This window comes from Salmo salar, chromosome 18 (genome assembly GCF_965601325.2).
Source record: "Salmo salar chromosome 18, fSalSal1, whole genome shotgun sequence".
Classification (NCBI taxonomy): Eukaryota; Metazoa; Chordata; class Actinopteri; order Salmoniformes; family Salmonidae; genus Salmo; species Salmo salar.
The window spans coordinates 27243498-27270000 of NC_138308.1; the positions used below are offsets into that span (position 1 = coordinate 27243498).

At 40.9% G+C, this 26503-nt stretch overlaps 1 protein-coding gene across 1 annotated transcript in view; it reads left to right on the forward strand.

The window, feature by feature from the left end:
- Positions 1–939: 939 nt before the first annotated feature.
- Positions 940–26503, forward strand: part of acoxl (acyl-CoA oxidase like) — a 47423-nt gene continuing 21859 nt past the window's right edge. The window contains exons 1-16 of the mRNA XM_014154849.3: positions 940–1167; positions 1480–1576; positions 1698–1784; positions 1931–2017; positions 2320–2418; positions 2853–2967; positions 3073–3159; positions 3342–3414; positions 3585–3717; positions 4584–4618; positions 18768–18884; positions 20026–20179; positions 22955–23044; positions 24564–24673; positions 25968–26079; positions 26314–26401. Coding sequence (XP_014010324.1) covers positions 1013–1167; positions 1480–1576; positions 1698–1784; positions 1931–2017; positions 2320–2418; positions 2853–2967; positions 3073–3159; positions 3342–3414; positions 3585–3717; positions 4584–4618; positions 18768–18884; positions 20026–20179; positions 22955–23044; positions 24564–24673; positions 25968–26079; positions 26314–26401 — 1639 coding nt within the window. The 5' untranslated portion in view covers positions 940–1012. The remainder of the gene's footprint in view (positions 1168–1479; positions 1577–1697; positions 1785–1930; positions 2018–2319; positions 2419–2852; positions 2968–3072; positions 3160–3341; positions 3415–3584; positions 3718–4583; positions 4619–18767; positions 18885–20025; positions 20180–22954; positions 23045–24563; positions 24674–25967; positions 26080–26313; positions 26402–26503) is intronic.

A 26503-nucleotide genomic window follows, 5' to 3' on the forward strand; every position in this document is an offset into this window, starting at 1 on the left:
AGGTAACTGCCAAAATAAAGGAAACACCAACATAAAGCACCTTAATAGGGTGTTGAGCCTCCACGAGCCAGAACAGCTTCAATGCGCCTTGGCGTAGATTCTACAAGTGTCTGGAACTCTATTGGAGGGATGCAACACCATTCTTCCGCGATACATTTTGTGCTTTGTTGATGGTGGTGGAAACCGCTGTCTCAGGCACAGCTCGAGAATGTCCCATAAGTGTTCAGCTGGGTTGAGCTCTGGTGACTGAGGTGGTTTACATTTTATGGGGGCAGGCCATGGTAGTCTAAATAATGACCTGCCCAGGGATGTTAATTGCTTAATTAAATCAGGAACCACAACTGTATGGAAGCACCTGCTTTCAATATACTTTATATCCCTCATTTACTCAAGTGTTTGCAGTTTTTTTGGCTATAGTCTATCCTCTGCTGACATCTAGTGAGTGTAAGTCACACAACATAATTGAATTTAAATTCCTGGGTTTCAGACTTGGTTTCAGTGCACTTTATGATGAGACATTAATTAAATGATGCAGTGCATTACATGCAAATATATTTTTACTCATTGAATCGTTGATTACATTTTTCCCATTTACCTATACACGTACACTACATCATAAATATTTATGAGCAAGTTCTGGGCATGTATAAACATTACATGTCTGTCTCAAACACTTTTCTCTCATTTTGCTGACAAAGACATTTTACATTTTTATAAAAAACATATGATACTGCTGCGTGTACACAGCCCAATACAAAAAAGAACACAAATTGGTGTTTTGAGGAATCAGATCAGCTCTGAAAAAGATCTAATGTGAAAAGATCTGATGATTGGTCAAAAGAGCAATTAGTGGAAAACTATCAGAATTGGGCTGCCTGTGTAATCGCAACCATGTATCATTTTGTACACGTTTCAGCTACACATCGAGTGACATCATCCGGACGCGGAAGTTGACTGTGAAAGTGACAGTCTTCAGTTGTGTCTGGTTGTGCTCTGTGTGCTCCGTTTGACAATGGATATTTCCCAACAAGAGAGGCCATATGAGACATCAATGGCTGACAAATCTACTCCAAGTAGTCTTGCAAGATACCTCGATGGTGAATTTTGGGAAACCAAAGATCATATTCGTGAAGAAATATCCCAAGGCGAGCCCTTTCGAACTAGCAGGTTCGTGATCTCTTACTGGTGGTTTTATCCAACTTTTCTATCATATGTTGATCATCACGACTTAATCCTGTGGTAGCTAAGGTTTAAGGACATGCTCTTTTACGTATCTATCTACAGTTTTCAGCGGTTGGCAAATCATGTCACGATGCCACCGCTTTATGAAAAGGGCTTGTGCGGCTGCCAGCTGTTGCGCTTTGCGCGCAACATCTGGATAAAAAAAAGCTAATTTCCCCGCTGCGATGTTCATTTTCAGTTCAATGTTCATGTTAAGTTGTGTCACATACTAAAATGTAATACATCTTTATTCTGCAGTTATGGTCTCACGTTGGACCAGAATAGAGATTTGACGGTGGAGAGACTGGAGTATATCTTAACGAGGCCACTAATGCGACAACACCTCAAAGATCAGGTGAACAAATTCAGTCTTGCACCCCTCAACTGATACCAATTTTACACCTCACTCATTGCAACTGTTTGTCTGGGTGTTGTTCAGTTATGAAACTGAGTTTTTATGTCTTGAGGGGTTTTAGATGAAAGAGAAACAACCAGGCTTCATAGCCAAGAGCTTGGGTATCACAGAACTGATATGCTCTGCAGATATGTCCACTGGAGTAAAGGTATGCTAATTGACTTCTCCAACACACACACTGCTTGTCATAGGCATTTATTTACATAACCAAATTCATGTATGATTACATTGTGTCAGCTGTGTGTACACGCTGTCTGTACAGTGCTGTTTGGTGTTCTCCCCTCTGGTCCACAGTTGGGTGTTGTCTGTGGCTTGTTTGGTGGTGCAGTCACAAACCTTGGAAGCCCTGGTCAGAAGAAAAAATGGTATCTCCCGGTTACGGTATGTGTCCACTGCCTCTCACACAGCTCACATGCAAAGTAATATAACAGATAATAGTAATATAAGATAAAAGTAATATACAGCTTTTGTTCAATGTCTGCCTCTTGTCGTTACATTCTTACCATGCATGCACTTGTATATAGCTTTTTCCGCAATACACATTCATTCATCCACAGCACATATTGCCATTGGATGTTGTTATTTATCTGATACAACAATGGATTTAGCCTTTAATTTTGAACTCTTTGTCAAATCATCATCCTAATTGTTTTGGTTGAATGACTGGGTGTAACTATTGTCAGGATTCGGAGTTCACTGGGATGTTTGCCATGACAGAGAGGGGTCATGGGAGTAACGTCCGGGGAATCCTTACAGAGGCCTGCTACGAGCCATCTACACAGGTCAGCTTAATAACATGCGTAACACACTCGCCAATCAAGTGACACCATTGAGGTAATGCGGAATTCTGAACTGATGGACAGTCGTTTGGTTCAACACGGCAGCGACCTCTTTTCACCACTCAACATGGACCAACTGTACCAGTCAGTTGGGTTAGGATGAATTTCCACTTTAGTTACAGTGAATCATAAGGAGGACAATATACCCCAAATGATAGTCTGTTGTACGTGGTCCGTAACACAGTGGACTAGATCATATTGTGTTACACAACTACATCAATATGTATGTGAAATGTGCAGGTCATATCTAGTACATACAGTATGTTCCCTCTTCGTCTGTGTTTCATGCCTTTCTTTACTGATCCCTGTACTCATGGAGTCCAGAAGTAGCATCGATATCATCATATTTAGTTATCCATTCCTCTTTCGGCCTTCAGGAGTTCATCATCCACACACCGTGTGAGGATGCCCAGAAGATGTACATCGGAAACTCCATGAAGGGGAATTACGCCTCTGTGTTCGCTCAGCTCATCATCAATGGAGATTCCCAAGGTGGGACTCACTCAATACAACAGTCTGTCTGCTATGGATTGTGTTTAGCAGCAGCCCCTGTGCATTTACTAATGTGTGTTTAAAATGTTTTATTCATCCCCATAGGTCCTCACTGTTTTATTGTTCCAATCCGAGACCGGCATGGAGTCATGAACCCTGGAGTGACAGCCATTGACATGAAGCACAAAGAAGGTAGCAAGTTTTCAATGGCCTGTTTTTCATCTAAGCAGTGTTCTTCTTCCAACTGTATGACAAATACATGAATATGATGCGGTGAGACAATCATTCTTGTCACAAATGCACACCGTTGTGTATTAATATGTGGATCTTCATTGAACATTTGGAACTTAGCCATGCTGTGTGTGTTGTCACAGGCTTACACGGGGTTGACAATGGCATCTTGATATTCGACAATGTCAGGATACCGAGGACGAACCTACTCAGCAAGTGAGTGGACTGTAACATGTGCTCCACTGCCGGGTCATTAAACAGTTCTCTATAACTGCCTTTGGAAGATGAATGCATTCCAGACATCATTGGAATACGTCCTCACTTAAATTATTCCTAGCTGTGTACAGTATGCAGCATCAATGTGTTTTATGACCCTCCTGCTCCAGGTTTGGCTGTGTGTCGGCAGATGGGCTGTACTCTTCTCCTGTCCAGAACAAGAGCAAACGTTTTAACGCCATGTTGGCAGCTCTCACCCCTACCAGGCTGGGGCTCACTGTCCAGGCCATAGCTGCCATGAAGGTGAGTTTACAAGGCCATGTGCATTATGATTTAGGCTAGTGTATGTCAACTGATTAGCTCTCTTTAGCTTTAACCATGTTTACCATCTTACTGTGATGGTTAGTGACAGCTAGAGGGCAGTCTTGATTTACGTTACCTCCCTCAACACCGTCATAGGGACAAAGCATAACACTGCCTTTGTCACACCATCTTTTATATTCTACATGCTATTCTAATGAGAGAAATCAGCTCAGTCAGCTGCAGTTTGAGTGGATTATGGGCCTCAGTCTGGGTAAATCTAGGCCAGATGGGTTGGCGTCATAGTCTGCTGTGTGTACCCAATGACTGGACAGAATTCCAGGTTGTGTCCCAAGTCTGGAGGGTAACCAAGAGACAATCATACAAAGCTCTGACCGTAGGTGACCCTTTGGTGATGTTGGATGGTTGCAAAAATAGAATTGTCATACTCTGAATGAGTTGCTAAAACAGATCTGGCTGCTTCAAAATATGATGGACTGTTATTAGCTTAGAAATCAGAGCTGTTAATAGATTTGGCCCAGATTATGTCTATGGTGTTCTTTTGGACTGATCTTATCAGTGTTTTTATAGGCTGTGGGTCACAGTAACTTAGTATTTGAACCTGTACAAAGTTTGCAGCTGTCTTTGAAGTGAAATAAAATAATACATTATGGTCCATAGACAGTTTCAAATAAACACAGTTTCATATTTAAGCTTATGGTTTTGTTTTTGGAACTGTAAGAACTTTACACAAAAGAAATGTGGATATGATTTTGCACTGAAGCTGTACCTACAGATAAAGGCATGTAGCATCAGCACTGTTCTGTGTAGAGTTCTTACAGTGTGTCTGTTGTTTTTCTCACCTACAGTTGGGCCTCATCATTGCAGTGCGTTACAGCCACAGGTACAGTACATTTACATTTTAGTCAATACTCTTCTCCAGAGCGCCTTACAGGAGCGATTAGGGTTAAGTGCCTTGCTCAAGGGCACATTGGCAGATGTTTCACCTAGTCGGCTCGGAGACTCGAACCAGCAACATTTTAACCTATAGGCTACCTGCCGCCCCAGTGCACTTCTGACGCTCCCATACATCCCACATTAATTAAAAATGAGTTGCTTTTACATTTCATTTGACAAATGCATGTATGCACATATGCAATGGATGTGATTGAGATCGGAATTATAGGATTTTCTTCGTTGTATTTCAACTGAAAAGGTTCTGACAGTCATTCTAGCGGTAGTCTTTTGTATTCCTGCTCATGCACAATAGCAATTTTCATAATGTGGAACGTTTACATAAAGCCGATAGAAGTGATGGGTTAGCTCCACGCTAGCCTCGTCGCGAACCAGGCTTCTGTGAACAGTAAGCCTGGGGAAGTTCCATTGCAGAAATCAGCTAAAGATGGATCGGAACCCGGTGAAATCAGTGTCGCCTCGCAACACATCAAACCAATCAAATGCCTTGCTTGGGTGGAGCTCCAAAGGTGCTCACCAGATTAGTGCCGTAGGAGCAACATAAGTGAAATAAAATGAAAAGAACCTCATTATTATTATCATATTTATTTTGTTGAACCCATCCAAGGGTTTTTCTTTATTTTTACTATTTTCTACATTGTAGAATAATAGTGAAGACATCAACACTATGAAATAACACATATGAAATCATGTAGTAACCAAAAAAGAGTTAAACAAATCAAAATATATTTTAGATTCCTCAAAGTAGCTACCCGTTGCCGTTGACAGCTTTGTACACTCTTGGCATTCTCTCAACCAGCTTCACCTGGAATGCTTTTCCAACAGTCTTGAAGGCGTTCCCACATATGATGAGCACTTGTTGGCTGCTTTTCCTTCACTCTGCAGTCCAACTCATCCCAAACCATCTTAATTGGGTTGAGGTCGGGTGATTGTGAAGGCCAAGTCATCTGATGCAGCACTCCATCACTCTCCTTCTTGGTCAAATAGCCCTTACACAGCCTGGAGGTGTGTTGGGTCATTGTCCTGTTGAAAAACAAATGATAGATGCCACTAAGCGCAAACCAGATGGGATAGCATATTGCTGCTGAATGCTGTGGTAGCCATGCTGGTTAAGTGTGCCTTGAATTCTAAATAAATCACAGCCAGTGTCACCAGAAACGCACCATCACACCTCCTCCTCCATGCTTCATGGTGGGAACCACACGTGGAGATCATCCGTTCACCTACTCTGCGTCTCACAAAGACTCGGCGGTTGGAACCAAAAATCTCATATTTGGACGTATCAGACCAAAGGACAGATTTCCACCAGTCTAATGTCCATTGCTTGTGTTTCTTGGCCCAAGCTAGTCCCTTCTTATTATTGGTGTCCTTTAGTAGTGGTTTCTTTTCAGCAATTCGACCATGAAGGCCTGATTCACACAGTCTCCTCTGAACAGTTGATGTTGAGGTGTGTCTTTTACTTGGACTCTGAAGCATTTATTTGGGGTGCAATTTCTGAGGCTGGTAACTCTAATGAACTTATCCTCTGCAGCAGAGGTAACTCTGGGTCTTCCTTTCCTGTGGTTGTCCTCATGAGAGCCAGTTTCATCATAGCGCTTGATGGTTTTTGCGACTGCAGTTGAAGAAACTTTCAAAGATCTTGAAATGTTCTGGATTGACTGACCTTCATGTCTTAAAGTAATGATGGACTGTCATTTCTCTTTGCTTATTTGAGCTGTTCTTGCCATAATATGGACTTGGTATTTTACCAAATAGGGCTATCTTCTGTATACCACCCCTACCTTGTCACAACACAACTGATTGGCTCAAACGCATTAAGAAGGAAAGAAGTTCCACAAATTCACTTTTATTTATGCCTGTTCCTTTCAGCCAATTTGTATCTTTAATATATAGCAGGCAAACAAGTTCCCTACCTTCTCCCTTTTCCGCTTGCCTCCTCCATTTTTGTGATAATGCTGCAATCAATTGGTTGTAAGTTTGGATTGAGCAGACATTCCCATATATTTTCGATAGCTGCATATGTGACAACTCCACCGTTTTATATTCATAATATCATTTAATAAATATAATACAATTAAAAAAACAATTTCAATAAATAATCGTTTTTTTATTAGTCAGAATATTTGAGTTTAACCATAACATTTATGTAATATTTGTTGTATCTTTTCTGGAGGATAAAACTTAAATTGTAACCAGCTTTGTATGGCTTGTTTTAAGAAAGGGCGATACTTTAAAAAGGACATTTTTAAACAAAGGATGAACCTTTCTTAATCTACTGGAGAACCATTTTGGGTTTTCCGAGGGATCGGAACCCGTTGTAAATCAGTGACGCCTCGCAATACATCAAACCAATCAAATGCCTTGCTTGGGTGGAGCTCCAAAGGTGCTCACCAGATTAGTGCCGTAGGAGCAACATAAGTGAAATAAAATTAACCTCATACGTTACCTGCAATGTTTATCTCCTGTAGCCTAACTAACTAAAATGTCAGCACTTTAAAAGGAATCTACAAAATCTGGTATATGGTTTTCCTCATATACATTGTCTACTGGTATCATTTTAAATTGAGAACATATAGCTAGCTCAACATGTAAATGTGTGAATTTAGCTATTCTCTGCTTCAGATTACAGATGCCCATAAGGCCAGTAATGCCATCATATTGTAGGCCTATGGCTGCATTGGCTACAAAATGGATTCACATAGTTGATATTCTGAAAAAGAGTAACAATCAAATAAAACACATGGGAGATCTTACAACTAGACAAAAAGGAAATGTTAATTTGAGCATACAACACAAAAACAGACACTTTCGAGACAGCAGATTACTGGACGGGCAACCCGCAACTGCCACAAACTGAACACTCCCATGACACGCACAGGCCGCTACCAGAACTCTCCCATTCCATACTTCACTGAACTAATCAATGCCTACGCTCTACCTTTACTGACAGCTGGAGCTGCAATTTCACCCTCTTCCATGGCTGTTATCTACAATGCATTCAGAAAGTATTCAGACCCCTTCACTTTTTCCACATTTTGTTAGGTTATAGCCTCATACTAAAATTGATGAAATTATTTTTCCCTATCAATCTACACACAATACCCCATAATGACAAAGCAAAAACAGGTTTTTAGAAATATTTGCAAATTTAATAAAAAATGTAAAACAGAAATACCTTATTTACATAAGTATTCAGACCCTTTGCTATGAGAATCTAAATTGAGCTCAGGTGCATCCTGTTTCCATTGATCATCCTTGAGATGTTTCTACAACTTGATTGGAGTCCATCTGTGGTAAATTTAATTGATTGGACATGATTTGGAAAGGCACACACCTGTCTATATAAGGTCCCACAGTTGACAATGCATGTCAGAGCAAAAACCAAGCCATGAGGTCGAAGGAATTGTCCATAGAGCTCCGAGACAGGATTGTGTCGAAGCAGAGATCTGGCAAAGGGTACCAAAAAAAAGTTCCCCAAGAACACAGTGGCTTCCATCATTCTTAAATGGAAGAAGTTTGGAACCACCAAGACTCTTCCTAGAGCTGCCCACCTGGCCAAACTGAGCAATCAGGGGAGAAGGGCCTTGGTCAGGGAGGTGACCAAGACCCCGATGGTCACTCTGGCAGAGTTCCTCTGTGGACACCTGGGACCATCCCTACAGTGAAGCATGGTGCTGTGAGGATGTTTTTTAGCGGCAGGGACTGGGAGACTAGTCAGGATCGAGGGGAAGATGAACGGAGCAAATTACAGAGAGATCCTTGATGAAAACCTGCTCCAGAGTGCTCAGGGCCTTAGACTGGGGCGAAGGTTCACCTTCCAACAGGACAACGACCCTATGCACACATCCAAGACAACCCAGCAGTGGCTTCGGGACAAGTCTCTGAATGTCCTTGAGTGGCCCAGCCAGAGCCCGGACTTGAACCCGATTGAACAACTCTGGAGAGACCTGAAAATAGCTGTGTAGCAACGCTCCCCATCCAACCTGACAGAGTTTGAGAGGATCTGCAGAGAAGAATGGGAGAAACTCCCCAAATACAGGTGTGCCAAGCGTGTAGCGTCAAACCCAAGAAGACTCGAGGCTGTAATCGCTGCCAAAGGTGCTTCAACAAATTACTGAATAAAGGGTCTGAATACTTATGTAAATGTGGTTATTTCCTCTTTTTTTATCCATTTGCAAAAGTTTCTCAACCTGTTTTTGCTTTGTCATTATGGGTTATTGTTTGTAGATTGATGGGGGGGGACAATTGAATCCATTTTAGAATAAGGCTGTAACGTAACAAAATGTGGAAAAGGTCAAGGAGTGTGAATACTTTCTGTATGACCTGTAGATGGTTATTTTCCATTCAGAGCTGACCCAACACCATTCAATTCCTATTATGTGTAAAATGCTTCTGAATGTCAACAAAATAGCAAACAGCTCAATATGGAAAGAAAACAACAATTGATATAAGCATTATTTAGTTTACCTCCGAGAACACACATTCTTTTGACAGCCCTATTGAGGGAGTCTCTTGTTTTTCCAGATCTGTTTTTTGTTGTTGTGCATCCTCACGTGTGGGTTGCGTGTGTTCTGCTAAAGTTTTCAATGTGGGGGTGAGAGCGTGGGTGGGGGAAAGGGGAGGGTTTTCTCTGTAATTGGCATCCCCAAAAATCACCCCCACGCTTGGGCGGAGGTCCAAAAGTGCTCACCAGATTAGTGCCGTAGGAGCAACATAAGTGAAATAGAATTAGCCTCATGTTACCTGTAATGTTCATTTCCTGTAGCCTAATTGCCCCCAAAAAATGATATGTCAGCACTTTAAAAGGAATCTACAAAATCTGGTATATGGTTTTCCTCATATACATTGTCTACTGGTATCATTTTAAATTGAGAACATATAGCTAGCTAAACATGTAAATGTGTGAGTTTAGCTATTCTCTGCTTCAGATTACAGATGCCCATAAGGCCAGTAATGCCATCATATTGTAGGCCTATGGCTGCATTGGCGATGCATGCCATATGATAAGCTACAAAATGGATTCACATTGTTACTCTTTTTCAGAATATCAACTATCAAATAAAACACATTGGAAATCTTACAACTAGAAAAAAGGAAATGTTAATTTGAGCATACAACACAGAAACAGACACTTTCGAGTGTTTGTCACCAGAGCGGTGTAGAACGTGTTGTGAAGTTTGACTTTACTAGCGTAATTCACTTTCAGTAAATATAAATTATATGACTTGAAAACGAGCACTTGAAACCTACTTTTATACAAAATGTGTCCTACCCGGACGGAAAAGAGTGATGCACATAATACACAGCTGCCCTTCTACGGGAGTGTGGAGGGAGGGTTCTTGAAATGTAACATCCAATCAAAATCTTGTTGCTGGGTGCAAGCGGACCATTCAAACAGTTTTTGCAATATGAAATTCTCCAGACCTCCAAGTGAGGCGTGACAACGACGTAGATGGTTATTTTTCCATTCAGAGGTGACTCAACTCCATTCAATTCCTATTATGTTTAAAATGCTTCTGAATGTCAACAAAATATATGGGAAGAAAACAGCAATAGATATTGAGCATTATTTAGTTTACCTCCGAGAACACACATTCTTTTGACAGCCCTATTGAGGGAGTCTCTTGTTTTTCCATATCTGTTTTTGTGCATCCTCACGTGTGGGTTGCGTGTGTTCTGCTAAAGTTTCCAATGTGGGGGCGAGAGCGTGGGTTGGTGGAAAGGGGAGGGTTTTCTCTGTGCTTGGCATCCCCAAAGATCACCCCAAATCACCCCCACACAGAGAGAGACAGAAAGAGGGAGGTAATCACAATACCGATGCAGACTACTGCACATGGAGGACACGTTTCCTGTTTTGTGACACACGTCCTGTCCCCACCCACCAATCAAATAAAACACATGGGAGATCTTACAACTAGACAAAAAGGATATGTTAATTTGAGCATACAAAACAAAAACAAACACTTTCGAGACAGCCAATAACTAGACGGGCAACCCGCAACTGCCACAAACTGAACACTCCCATGACACGCACAGGCCGCTACCAGAACTCTCCCATTCCATACTTCACCGAACTGATCAATGCCTACGCTCTACCTTTACTGACAGCTGGAGCTGCAATTTCACCCTCTTCCATGGCTGTTATCTCCAAATGCATTTGGAGATTGTGTTTTACATTTACAATGATTACATCAAGATACAGTGAGGGGAAAAAAGTATTTGATCCCCTGCTGATTTTGTATGTTTGCCCACTGACAAAGAAATGATCAGTCTATAATTTTAATGGTAGGTTTATTTCAACAGTGAGAGACAGAATAACAACAAAAAAATCCTGAAAAACGCATGTCAAAAATTTTATACATTGATTTGCATTTTAATGAGGGAAATAAGTATTTGGCCCCCTCTCAATCAGAAAGATTTCTGGCTCCCAGGTGTCTTTTATACAGGTAACGAGCTGAGATTAGGAGCACACTCTTAAAGGGAGTGCTCCTAATCTCAGTTTGTTACCTGTATAAAAGACACCTGTCCACAGAAGCAATCAATCAATTAGATTCCAAACTCTCCACCATGGCCAAGACCAAAGAGCTCTCCAAGGATGTCAGGGACAAGATTGTAGACCTACACAAGGCTGGAATGGGCTACAAGACCATCGCCAAGCAGCTTGGTGAGAAGGTGACAACAGTTGGTGCGATTATTCGCAAATTGAAGAAACACAAAAGAACTGTCAATCTCCCTCGGCCTGGGGCTCCATGCAAGATCTCACCTCGTGGAGTTGCAATGATCATGAGAACGGTGAGGAATCAGCCCAGAACTACACGGGAGGATCTTGTCAATGATCTCAAGGCAGCTGGGAACATAGTCACCAAGAAAACAATTGGTAACACACTACGCCTTGAAGGACTGAAATCCTGCAGCGCCCGCAAGGTCCCCCTGCTCAAGAAAGCACATATACATGCCCGTCTGAAGTTTGCCAATGAACATCTGAATGATTCAGAGGACAACTGGGTGAAAGTGTTGTGGTCAGATGAGACCAAAATGGAGCTCTTTGGCATCAACTCAACTCGCCGTGTTTGGAGGTGGAGGAATGCTGCCTATGACCCCAAGAACACCATCCCCACCGTCAAACATGGAGGTGGAAACATTATGCTTTGGGGGTGTTTTTCTGCAAAGGGGACAGGACAACTTCACCGCATCAAAGGAACGATTGACGGAGCCATGTACTGTCAAATCTTGGGTGAGAACCTCCTTCCCTCAGCCAGGGCATTGAAAATGGATCGTGGATGGGTATTCCAGCATGACAATGACCCAAAACACACGGCCAAGGCAACAAAGGAGTGGCTCAAGAAGAACTACATTAAGGTCCTGGAGTGGCCTAGCCAGTCTCCAGACCTTAATCCCATAGAAAATCTGTGGAGGGAGCTGAAGGTTCGAGTTGCCAAACGTCAGCCTCGAAACCTTAATGACTTGGAGAAGATCTGCAAAGAGGAGTGGGACAAAATCCCTCCTGAGATGTGTGCAAACCTGGTGGCCAACTACAAGAAACGTCTGACCTCTGTGATTGCCAACAAGGGTTTTGCCACCAGGTACTAAGTCATGTTTTGCAGAGGGGTCAAATACTTATTTCCCTCATTAAAATGCAAATCAATTTATAACATTTGACATTAGTTTTTCTGGATTTTTTTGTTGTTATTCTGTCTCTCACTGTTCAGTCTATAATTTTAATGGTAGGTTTATTTGGTCATTTCTTTGTCAGTGGGCAAACGTACAAAATCAGCAGGCGATCAAATACTTTTTCCCCTCACTGTAGCTAGCTAAAAGTAAGTTAGCTAGCTAATGACATTTAATTCACTTAGCTAAACAGTGTGTTAAGTCAATTAGCTACCTTACTAGACGCTCAGCTGAGTTAGCCTACAAAGTGGCCTACTATAGCCAGCTAGCTAGTTAATAATACATAGCTTTTTTACATTTAAAAAATGTATTTACTTACTTGAATAGGTTCTCCCACTTCCTCTGTTTTTTTGGGGTGCCTTCCGGTATTTATTGGTTGTTGCAAAGCGCAGCCATGTGGATGAGCCAAAAATTGTTTGTCACCAGAGTGGTGTAGAACTTGTTGTGACGTTTGACTTTACCAGCATAATTCACTTTCAATTTCAATAAATATAAATCGCAGACTGTCGGCCACACTTGATGACTTGAAAACGAGCACTTGAAACCAACTTTTCTACAAAATGTGTCCTACCCGGACGGAAAACAGTGACGCACATAATACACAGCAGCCCTTCTACGAGAGTGTGGAGGGAGGGTTCTTGAAATGTAACATCCAATCAAAGTCTTGTCACTGGGTGCAAGCGGACCATTCAAACAGTTTTTGCAATATGAAATTCTCCAGACCTCCAAGTGAGGCGTGACAACGACGTGATTTTGGAGGTATGGCAACACGAGACTAGCTCCACACCAACTCATCTCATAATCGATGTAATAAATTATGTAGATGGTTATTTTTTCCATTCAGAGCTGACTCAACTCTATTCAATTCCTATTATGTTTAAAATGCTTCTGAATATCAACAAAATAACAAATGGCTCAATATGGGAAGAAAACAGCAATAGATATTGAGCATTATTTAGTTTACCTCAGAAAACAAACATTCTTTTGACAGCCCTATTGAGGGAGTCTCTTGTTTTTCCATATCTGTTGTTGTGCATCCTCACGTGTGGGTTGCGTGTGTTCTCCTAAGGTTTCCAATGTGGGGGCGAGAGCGTGGGTTGGTGGAAAGGGGAGGGTTTTCTCTGTGGTTGGCATCCCCAAAAATCACCCCAAATCACCCCCACACAGAGAGAGACAGAAAGAGGGAGGTAATCACAATACCGATGCAGACTACTGCACATGGAGGACACGTTTCCTGTTTTGTGACACACGTCCTGTCCCGTCCCCCGTCCCCCGTCCCCCCCCCCCCCTCCCCAATGCACCACCAACACGCATAGTAAAACCTTTAGGAACTTGAAGTGGGGCTAGTGGTCTTGGTAGTGAGAGTAATGATGGTCGTGTTGTCAGTGACTTGCATTAAAGAGAACACAGCTAACCCCATACAATTAGGGTTAGCTGTGTTTGAACAGTACATTGTGTAACCACTGTTAGCTTTGTTTTCAGAGTTGAGTCTACTATACATTGAGGAGAGGTTGTGGGATCGTCATCTGTGAGGACTTCCCCTCTGTGTAAACACCCAGGTGTGTGCTCTTCTGTGGTCTGGCAGGGGACAAACCTTGACATAGTAGAAACATCCGTGTGATCTTTCTGGTTAACACATTATTTAGTAACATGGGACTGTCAATCACACAGTTAGAGTGTACAACTTAAACCATACAGCTGAAGTATATCGGAGTGTCACATTACATTAACTTTACAGTATCTCGGTTAGTGAACTGATGTCATCAAAGTTAGTATATTTTGCTCCTCGGTCTATAAATCAGAGTAGGGAATGATAACAGTGCCATCCCTTCGAGACTGCAGCATCTACATTTTCCCTGCAATCTCTTTGAAACTCACTTGTACCCCCTAAACCAGTCTATATCACCATCCATCGCCTTCGTCTGCCCCCCACCCTCCCCCACTCTCCCCACTGAGACACCTGTGCAGATATACTCAGAGATAAACTTTGTAATGCTTCCAGAGCAACAGGTGCACAACAAGGCATGTGTGTGACGGTGACCACATCTCAACACTCAACATACACTCCACAAAACTAATGTTCCACCACATCAGCACATACAGTGCCTTCAGAAAGTATTCACACCGATTTGACTTTTTCCACGTTTTGTTGTGTTACAGCCTGAATTTAAAATGGATTACATTTAGATTTTAGGTCCCTGGCCTACACACAATACTCCATAATGTCAAAGTGAAATAATGTTTTATTAAAATGTTTCCAATTAATTAAAAATGCAAAGCTGACATTTCTTGAGTCAAGATATGTAATGTCCCTCAGTCATGCAATGAATTTAAAACACAGATTCACCCACAAAGACCAGGGAGGTTTTTCCAATGCCTTGCAAAGAAGGGCACCTATTGGTAGAAGGGTAAAAAAAAAGTTATTGTTTACACTTCGGATGGTGTATCAATACACCCAATCACTACAAAGATACAGGCGTCCTGCCTAACTCAGTTGCCGGAGAGGAAGGAAGTTTCTCAGGGAGGCCAATGATGACTTTAAAAAAGTTACAGAATTTAAGACCTCTTAAGGATCTGACAGTTTTTTTCAATTTAGGCCTAAAATTACATACCCAAATCTAACTGCCTGTAGCTCAGGAAACACTTTGAAGTTTGTGGAAATGTGAAATTAATGTAGGAGAATATAACACATTAGATCTGGTAGAAGATGATACAATCAAAAAATATGCTTTTTCTATTTTTTTTGTTCCATCTTTGAAATGCAAGAGAAAGGCCATACATTGAGATAGGACTCTAGGTGTGATTTAGATTTTGTCCAAAAGATGGCAGCAGTTTGTGTGCAAAGTTATAGACTGATCCAGTGAATAATTGCATCAAGTCTGCCAGGAGTTTGCCCTAATCTGCCGAATTGGTAAATGTATACATTTTCAAGTATATAACTATAGAGAATATACAAAAATGCTATGGTAAATAAACATTTAAGTGTACACACTCCCGGGAATGTTATACATGATGAATCATTAGCTTCTCTCCGGAAAATACACTAACTTTCACACATCAAGATGGCTGGGTGGGTGTGGAGCCAGAGACAGCAGTGAGTTCAAACTGTAGACCCCAGTTCCTACATTCTGAATATAAACATTTTATCTCTGGGACCCTCAGGATGACAAATCAGAGCAAGATTACTGAATGCAAGTACATTATTTACCTTCAGAGGTGAATGTATCAAACCAGTTGCCATGATAAAAGTGTTTTGTTGTTGTGCACTATCCTCAAACAATAGCATGGTATTTTTTTCTTCTGTAGTAGTTACTGTAAATTGGACACCGCAGTTAGCTTAACAAGAATTTAAGCCTTCTGCCCATATAAGACATGTCTATGTCGTGGAAAGTTAGCTGTTGTATACAATGTTTTCTAGTCACATTATCCCATATTGAGCAACAACCGTCTGGGTTTAGGGACACCGATCCCGTATAGGTTTTTAATAGCTTTGGTAGGAGAAAACAGAGGATGGATCAACAACATTGTAATTACTCCACAATACTAACCTAACTGACAGACTGAAAAGAAGGAAGCCTGTACAGAATAAAAATATTCAAAACATGCATCCTGTTTGCAACAAGGCACTAAAGTAATACTGCAAAGAAATGTGGCAAAGCAATTCACTTTTTGTCCTGAATACAAATTGTTATGTTTGGGGCAAATCCAATGCAACAGTACCACTGGGCGGCAGGTAGCCTAGTGGTTAGAACATTGGGCCAGTAACCGAAAGGTTGCTGGATCAAATCCCCGCATTAGCAAGGTAAAACTCGTTTTGCCCCTAAGCAAGGCAGTTAACCCACTGTTCCCCGGGCGCTGACGACGTGGATGTCGATTTAAGGCAGCCCCCCCCCCCCCCGCACCTCTTTGATTCAGAGGGGTTGGGTTAAATGCGGAAGACACATTTTAAGTTGAAGGCATTCAGTTGTACAACTGACTAGGTATCCCCCTTTCCCCACTCTCCATATGTTCAAGGATAGTGGTGGCTGCATCATGTTATGGGTATGCTTGTAATTGTTAAGGACTGGGGAGTTTTTCAGGATAAGAAAGAATAAAAAATCATAGAGGAACGCCTGTTTCATAAACCTTTCATCAGGTCAATAACCTAAAACACAAGGCCAAATCTACACTGGAGTTGCTTACCAAGAAGACCGTGAATGTTCCTCAGTGACTATGTTACAGTTTTGACTTACATCTACTTGAAAATCTATGACAAGACCTGAAAATGCTCACACACGCCACACGCCTTTGACAACGCTTGAAGAATTTTGAAAAGAATAATGGGCAAATGTTGCACAATCCATGTGTGGAAAGGTCTTAGAGACTTACTCGGCTCACAGTTGTAATCGCTGCCGAAGGTGTTTCAGGAGTGTGAATACTTATGTACATTTGATATTTCTGCATTTTCAATACATTTGCAAACATTTCTAAAAACTTGTTTTCACTTTGTCATTAGGGGGTATTGTTATGTATGTATGTATGTATGTATGTATGTATGTATGTATGTATGTATGTATGTATGTATGTACAGTTGAAGTTGGAAGTTTACATACACCTTAGCCAAATACATTTAAACTCAGTTTTTCACAATTCCTGACATTTAATCCTAGTAAAAATTCACTGTCTTAGGTCAGTTAGGATCAGGATCAGTTAGGATTTTAAGAATGTGAAATGTCAGAATAATAGTAGAGAGTGATTTATTTCAACTTTTATTTATTTCATCACATTCCCTGTAGGTCAGAAGTTTACATACATTCAATTAGTATTTGGTAGCATTGCCTTTAAATTGTTTAACTTGGGTCAAACTTTTCGGGTAGCCTTCCACAAGCTTCCCACAATAAGTTGGGTGAATTTTGGCCCATTCCTCCTGACAGAGCTGGTGTGACTGAGTCAGGTTTGTAGGCGTCCTTGCTCGCACACGCCTTTTCAGTTCTGCCCACAACTTTTCTATAGGATTGAGGTCAGGGCTTTGTGATGGCCACTCCAATACATTGACTTTGTTGTCCTTAAGCCGTTTTGCCACAACTTTGGAAGTATGCTTTTGGTTTTTGTCCATTTGGAAGACCCATAGGCGACCAAGCTTTAACTTCCTGACTGATGTCTTGAGATGTTGCTTCAATATATCCACATCATTTTCCTTCGTCATAATGCCATCTATTTTCTGAAGTGCACCAGTCCCTCCTTCAGCAAAGCACCCCCACAACATGTTGCTGCCACCCCTGTGCTTCACGGTTGGGATGGTGTTCTTTGGCTTGCAAGCCTCCCCCTTTTTCCTCCAAACGTAACGATGGTCATTATGGCCAAACAGTTCTATTTTTGTTTCATCAGACCAGAAGACATTTCTCCAAAAAGTATGATCTTTGTCCCCATGTGCAGTTGCAAATCGTAGTCTGGCCTTTTTATGGCGGTTTTGGAGCAGTGGCTTCTTCCTTGCTGAGTGGCCTTTCAGGTTATGTCGATATAGGACTCGTTTTACTGTGGATATAGATACTGTTGTACCTGTTTCCTCCAGCATCTTCACAAGGTCCTTTGCTGTTGTTCTGGGATTGATTTGCACTTTTTGCACCAAAGTACGTTAATCTCTAGGAGACAGAACGCGTCTCCTTCCTGAGCGGTATGATGGCTGCGTGGTCCCATGGTGTTAATACTTGCGTACTATTGTTTGTACAGATGAACGTGGTACCTTCAGGCGTTTGGAAATTGCTCACAAGGATGAACCAGCCTTGAAATACATCCACAGGTACACCTCCAATTGACTTAAATTATGTCAATTAGCCTATCAGAAGCTTCTAAAGCCATGACATCATTTTCTGGAATTTTCCAAGCTGTTTAAAGGCACAGTCAACTTAGTGTATGTAAACTTCTGACCCACTGGAATTGTGATACAGTGAATTATAAGTGAAATAATCTGTCTGTAAACAATTGTTGGAAAAATTACTTGTCATGCACAAAGTAGATGTCCTAACCGACTTGCCAAAACAATAGTTTGTTAAAAAGAAATTTGTGGAGTTGTTGAAAAGCGAGTTTTAATGACTCCAACTTAAGTGTATATAAACTTCCGACCTAAACTGTATGTAATGTAATGTATGTAGATGGGTGAGGAAAAAAAACTTTTCAATCAATTTTTAATTTAGGCTGTAACACAACTAAATGTGGAATATGTCAATATGTGTTATAAATACTTTCTGAAGGCACTGTACATATTCACAGTACAACAAATGCACACACACACACACGCAAGCATACACATACACACACACACAAAATGTAAGTCTCTTTCACGCTCTACTCTCTCCAATTCTCACACACATTTTCCTCCCTCCCTCTCTTTCCCTCCTCTCTCTCTTTCCCTCCTCTCTCTCTCCCTCCAGTCGGCGTCAGTTTGGGCCTAAGGACCAGCAAGAGGTGAAGATCATTGAGCACCAGACCCAGTACCTCAGACTGATGCCTCACCTGGCTGCAGCTCTGGCTCTCACCTTCACCACCAGGTAATGTTAGCACTTCCTCTATAGTGTAAAGGGAAGGGATCGCTGCCGCTACCTTGCTTGACACCCTGCGGGACGGTTGAGCTAACGTAGGCTAATGCGATTAGCATGAGGTTGTAAGTAACAAGAACATTTCCCAGGACATAGACATATCTGATATTGGCAGAAAGATTAACAAGAATTTAAGCTAACTTCAGTGTCAATTTACAGTAGCTATTACAGTGAAAGAATACCATGCTATTGTTTGAGGAGAGTGCACAGTTTTGAACATGAAAAGTTAGGCACATTTGGGCAGTCTTGATACATTTTGAACAGAAATGCAATGGTTCATTGGATCAGTTTGAAACTTTTGCACATACACTGCTGCCACCTAGTGAACAAAATCTAAATTGCATCTGGGCTGGAATAATACATTATGGCCTTTCTCTTCCTTTCAAATGGTACCAAGAATATGCATATCCTTGCTTCAAGGCCTGAGCTACAGGCAGTTAGATTTGGGGATGTCATTTTAGGCGAAAATTGAAAAGAAAGGGGCCGATCCTTAAGTGGTTTTAAATAAAGATGCTTCTTTATTGCAAAAAATAAAACCTATGTGTTTCGGCTTATGGGCTTCTTCAGGTTTTTTTGCTCTACACACATCAATATCAGAGAGAACTGTAGTCAAACACCACTTGAAACTGCCTCTACTCTCAGGGCCCTACGCTGGGATATATAAAGGGAAACACTACTCTTAAACAGTGTTATTTCCCCCACATACTGATGGGTTTGATGTTACTGACATAGTGGTGAAAAGAGCAGTTGTATCTAATGCCAGTAAATGACAGTCTTGTCACTATAATGATGCATTGTAGTGTCAGTGTTCTGTCTGTTAGTGTTTTGTCTGTACAGAACAGTTGTCTCTGTTATTTGGAAAATGAACAAAATCAACATCAATGTTGTACAGCATTACTATAAATCACAGAGATTCTCTCCTTTTTTCTTTCGAAGGTATGTCCCTCACAATTATATAGTATTATAATTATAGAACATGATACTAGGAATGTGTTCTAATTTCTTATGTTATGTGTGTGTGTGTGTGTGTGTGTGTGTGTGTGTGTGTGTCCGTGTGTGTCCGTGTGTGTCCGTGTGTGTGTGTGTGTTTCAGGTTTGCAGCATGTATGATGGACCATGCTCTGTGCAAAGGAGAGGTTCTACAGAACAATAGTTCTCTCCAGGCTCTGGTTGCTGGACTCAAAGCCTACAGTACCTGGGAGAACCTCGCCTGCCTTCAAGAGTGCCGCGAGTGCACCGGGGGCATGGTGTGTGTGTGCGCATTTGCTTGTGTGTGTGGGTGTGCATGCCTGCGTGCATACATGTGTATGTGACGCACATTATTCCAATCCTATTTAAAATACCACTACTCCCCAGTCATCTGCTAACCATGTTTCTTTCATTTAAAGACCCAGGTCCATTGTCTAGTTCTGGATCTTGTTTTTGGATGCCACTGTGACCATGTCCATGTAGAGTGCAGAGGGTTCTTGGAGGTCATTTCTGTCTACTCATTCAGTTAATGCAGTACTGCTGTTGTAGGGGATAGTTTCATTGTAATAAGTCCCTAATGCTGTGATGAATAGGTTTGAGTGTTTCTCGTTGAGGTGATCTAAGGGCAACTTGGGAAACCACAACGCTGCGCCTTGTCATGTGGGAGTGCTCGCATCTCTTGAGTGTCTGATCCTACACAGACCGCACTTTGTAGTGACACTGTCTGACTTTTACCTGTTTATTTCACTGCTTTCAAAAGTGAAGCTGTTTTGAAATAGTTTTTTTTATTATTTATGAAACAATTAACATGTTTGAGTCTCCATTTCTCAAGTCATAATATTCTTTAGATATTGTAAGAATGATTTCTGAGTAGTTTATTATTATTCTTTTCAACGCGACTCCTCCTACACCGTTTAAACTAGAAATGCTGTTTTAACTTTAAAACGCGTAGACTGGTCTGGAATAGTGTGCTTGCATATAACTTTTTGATATCTTTTACACTTTGTCCTTTTTTTTTGTCATCCATCCACTTTCATGGGATTTCCTCAGCATTTTTAAGGTCCCATTGTGACATCACCACTCCCAACATTCTATTCTATTCACTGTAAACAATGTCACTTTTGACACATCAGCTACTTTGACCACTTTCCCAACAACTTAGACAAAAAGTTAGGGCGTGTGAAATCTTCCTCTCTGCTGTTCAAATCTGAAACCAGAACTGAATGATCTGGTACCAATCAAACGTTACAGCTCTTTAAGTAACCTCATCAACAACATTTCCTCTAACATTTTATTAACTGACATTTTTTACCACTTTCCCAATAAGTTAGACAAAAAGTTGGGGGGTAAGACATTTTCGTCTACTTCTCTGTTATTGAAATCTGAAGTACGAACAAATATGTCTCCTACCGATCAAACGTTACAGCTGTTTTAGTAACTGCATTAGCAAACCAAATATCCAACTTTGTACAAACAACTGAATTTTTACCACCTTCCCAGCACTTTAGACAACTTAGAGACTGTGACATCTTGGTCTATTTCTCTGCTATTCAAATCTCGAATCAGAACAGAATAATCTTCTACCAATAAAACATGATAGCTTTTTTAGTAACGTCATCAACAAATTTTTGTCTCAACTTCTACAAATAACAGAATTTTTGACCACTTACCCATCTCTTTAGACAACTTAAAGGATATGATATCTCGGTCTACTTCTTTGCTATTTAAATCAGAACAGAATTATCTACTACCAATCAAGAGGTACTGCTGTTTTAGCTAAATGAGGTGATGTTGTTACTAACGTCACACTGTTGAATTAACTGCCATGGAACTTTTCAGAACTTTCAAATTTAACAATGGGGGAGCACATAAGACTTACTATGCCACACAGCTCACTCCAACCCACTGAACTGACCTACCACTGTTTGTCTACATGTAGTTATCGTTTACCTTTAGTACTTGTCTGTAGGCTGCCTTGCACAGTACTAAACCCTCATCCAGCTGGCGGCGCTGAAGTGCAATTCTGTGCTCACCACCCTCAAGAACCAAGGAATTTTCAAAAATTCCTTGACTAGGACACGGAAGTAGGATTGGCGACGCCTTTGTTTTGATTTCAAACATTCTTTGTGTGGTGTAAAGCAAGACATACTGACTTGCACAACACATTCACAACTCTCATTCGACCGAAAATGTCCATTCATCCATATTCCATAACTTCCTTTATCTTTGCATTTATCCCATCATTCCTCCATCCATTAGGTCTTTAATTCTGTGTCCTTACTTTATGTATCTATCCATTTATTTATACATCCTATTTATTGAGCGATCCAGTCATAACTTTCTTTTAACAGCTTTATAATTTGGTTATGAAATAAATGTATGGTTGAAGGGAGGTTACTATAGCAACAAACAAAAAAAGTCTAAACTTCTTCCACTAGAGGCACCATCATATTTCTCTCCCCAATAATAGCCAAAAACCTTTCTAATTCCTTATGAGTAATTAGTACAGTTGTTATATACTGTGGTTTTCTAGTAAGAATGTGCATAAAAGTGTAGTAGTCTCATTTGTGATGAAATATGTGATCCAACTGCCCCACACTCCAAAGTAATACGGTTGATTATAGTAGTGTATCAAAGTAATCAGACCAGATATTTTAATATATTTCACTTTGACAATATTTCACTGCTTCACTTAAGTAATACATTTTAAACTTCTTCCACTACCAGAAAATACTTTCAAAGAGCTGAAGCAAGTCACACACTTTTTCTTCATGTAAAATGACCAACTAGTGTTGATCTATTATTTCATTGGTCGACATATTAGTTGACAATCTTGCTGGTCCCTGTACCATGATTTGTGGAATTGGGTGTTCTAGTGCTGCATTGGAATGGAAGCCTACATAATCTGTGGCATTTTAGGACCAGGGTTGTTGACCTTTCATTTAATTTACGTACATGAATTGGACATGTGAAACCCATCACTACTGAATATAAATTAGGTGCGTCTTTATATCGGTGGATGACATGTTTCTCTGGGTTCTGACCTTTGTTAGGGTTTTATGATGGAGAACCGAATCCCTGCTCTGAAGTGTGACTCTGATGTCTTTGTCACGTTTGAAGGGGACAACGTCGTCATGTTACAGGTAAAAGAACCAAAGAGGGCAAAGTCCTCTTCAGTATTTTACTCACACCTTCTCTAAAACTTTAAGTGCTATATTATGTTGTTTTGCTGTTCATCACACTTTTGATGTGAAATGTTTTAAACTGGTAATGTAATTTTCACATTTTACTGTATACTAACCATGGCTCCTAGACAGACAAGTTGATAGAGCTCACAGAGTCTGCCTTTGGTTCTCAAAACAGTCAGATGAACCTTACAGTTTTGTCAAAAACTATATACTGACATTTTCTAGAGTGGAGCCCCTGCAACTTGATAAAGGAATTGTGCTTTGAGAGAATTTCATTAGTATGTATTGTCACACAATTGGATATTATTATTTTTGGCTTATTGGGGATGAGGGTGATTTCTCCTTGTTTGCGAGTGTAGAGTGGAACTACAAAGCAAGTGATGAGCGTACTGCACACACACACACGACTCTCTGAACTCTGAGATAATTGGAACAAAGTAACCATTCAGATACATTGCTGTTGAGGGAGACTCAGAAATCAGAATAGCTCATCATAAACTACAATTATTCGCAGACCCTGGGAAGTATTCATAAACCAAGTGGATAGTGAAATCATTGTCCCAGTTTGATTTAATTATGGAGGATGATATTTCTGTAGACAGGTGGTTAATTTGGTTGACAGAATGTATTTACAAGGGTGTGACTGAACATGAAGGTGGTTTAGTGTCAGACCAACTGTTGTGCAATCATATGTTCTTATCCTTTCGATATTGTTGTACAGTATAGTCACTATTTTATTTTGCTTCATATACATCAAAGGTAAGATGTATAGGACGTAGTGCAAAGTGAAGTATGAAAAACGTTGCAGTGGGAAGGATCGGAGTGGGAACTAGAAGTCAAACACAGTGCCAAGTCAAACATAATTACATTTTTATGGCAACTAAGGTGTCTGTCTGTCTGGACTACAGTCACAAGGAGAGAGGAGGCTCTGCCAGCTGAACTCAACTCAACCCTCCACCACCAGTATCCCCACTGCACCCCTAATGAAGATGACAGTCCCCAACCACATTAATGAGTTTACTACTGACCTGAAGCATGAAGAAGACCACAGCTGACCCAAACTGACATTTTACCCAAATTGAAACATGAATGGTGTGCCAGATTGAATAGAATCTCTTTTACAGTTCCAAAAGTAGATTTGCCCATTTATGACATTGCGAGTGTTTCATCTATCATGAGATGGCAATTAACATCCAGCTCTACATTGAAAGACTGGTTATGCTACTGTAAGAGCGGTTAAAATATGTCTTGGTGCTAGCTAGAAACCGCTTTAGTTCAGTTTAGCTTCCCCCAGTCTTGTTTTTCACAATGAATGTTGACAAGCAGAATATCTATACATTTATCCAATTTAATCGTGATCATCCACCGTTGTCCCCATTCTTAAATACATGTAACTATACTAGTACAACAGAGGTTTGCATGTTTGACAACTCAGCATTCAAGCACTCAACCTTTGACCTCTGACCTGTCCCAGGTGGTGGTAAAGGAGCTCATGACCCAGTTCACCAGGCAGCTGGGAAACAGTGTGGTGGGCGGACTCATCAGAACCTGGACGAGCTCAGTGTCTGACAGGCTCAGAACCAGGTCAGTGAACGCCACTCAACGCCACAAGGTCATTAGAGGGTCATATATTGAAGGTGGCAGGTATCCTAGCGGTTAAAGCGTTGGGCCAGGTAATGAAAAGTCGCAGGTTCAAATACCCAAGCTGACAAGGTGAAAAATCTATCGATTTGCACTTAAGCAAGGAACTTAACTCTCATTTTCTCCAGGGGCGCTGTACTACTATGGCTGACCCTATAAAACAACACATTTCACTGTACCTATCCGGTGTATGCGACAAAACCATTTTTATTTTATTTTTATTAGCTACACTTTGGGAGATGGGTTCAAAATGTATACAGTACACTGCTTTCTATGCCACTGTCTTCTATTCTTTGTGCGTCAAATAAGTACATTCACGTGAGCTATTTCTTGCTCATGGGGACCGTTTTAGACTCGCTAAACACCCATAAACTTCTAGAATTTAGCATTCAAAATATAATGCTGAGTCTTCTATACAACAGAAAAACCCAGACATCTGTCCACACTCTCAACTCCTCTCAAATACCTCATTTATTCACATGTATTCTCATATTTTTTTGTATATTCTCATATTTCCTAGTAGGGGAAACCACAACTCTTTTCTCACAAGCTATCACACAAACACTTTCATCTTATTGTGTAGTGGAACATTAAGATATATGTTCTTTTAAGATGCTACAGTTTCCCAGAATAGAGTCCCCCTTTCATTTTACACACTGCTACTATGGTAGTGTGGTTTTCCACTATCTGGTGAGATGGCTTCACACTAGGTGTCATGTCCGTTTAGTGTGTACAACTTTTACACAATCCTTGTGCTTGGCTGGTTATGAGACCATCTTGAAAGTTATTAGAAGTCATTAATGAAAGAACCTTAACAATGTGGTCAAACGCCGCTGAAACTGAAAGGTCTCTTGCTATAAGGAGTTAAATCAAACAGGTCACTTGGGTGGATGGGGTGGGTTTCATTTAGGGTTTATTTTCTAATTAGTTTTTTGCTTTGTTTTTACTGAACATCATGTGAAAATGAGTTGGACGTGCACTGACGATGCAATTGTTATTTGTCCAATGCTGTTTATTCTGCCTATTTGCTTGAACATACTGTACAATGAAAACAATTTATCTAAAAAGTCCTTAATGAGAGAATAGTCTTGCTTGTACCCACTTGTGGAAGTGTGTGTGTGAGTGCTTTAGTACACTAAAATAGTACACTAGCTGCCCCCTTTCCTCATGTCTATAGAATTGTGCAATGATAGAATTTGTTCAGGTTGATAATGTTGTTCATGTCCGTCTTCGGTAGTTTCCTTGGCTTCAATGTGGATACGGTGGGGGACCTGAGTTTCCTGCTGAAAGCAGTGTCCTATAGGGAGAGGGTTCTACAGCGCAGCCTAGCAACCAGACTCTACAACAAGGTCAGTCCATCACCCAGTCCATCTCATCTAAAGCAATTGACTACAATAAGAGAAGTCCAACAACAGAAATGTTGAAGGCATGAATTTACTATTTAGCACCAGTTTGTCAAACGTCTGTTTGATGTTGATACAGCTAGGTGTAAATTGATTCACAGTTGATTTTGGAAAGGTTTGATCAAGACTTTATGAACTTTTAATGAAGCCTTGTATTGCTCTGTCCATTGTCCCCTGCAGGTAGAGAAGAAAAGAGAGGAGTTCTTTGATGCCTGGAACTCCTGTCTTCATCATGTGACCGGCCTGGCCTTAGCACACATACACAGAGGTGGGTAGACTACAGCCTACCCTGGTATTGGAGAGTTACAGGTGGGTAGACTACAGCCTACCCTGGTATTGGAGAGTTACAGATGGGTAGACTACAGCCTAC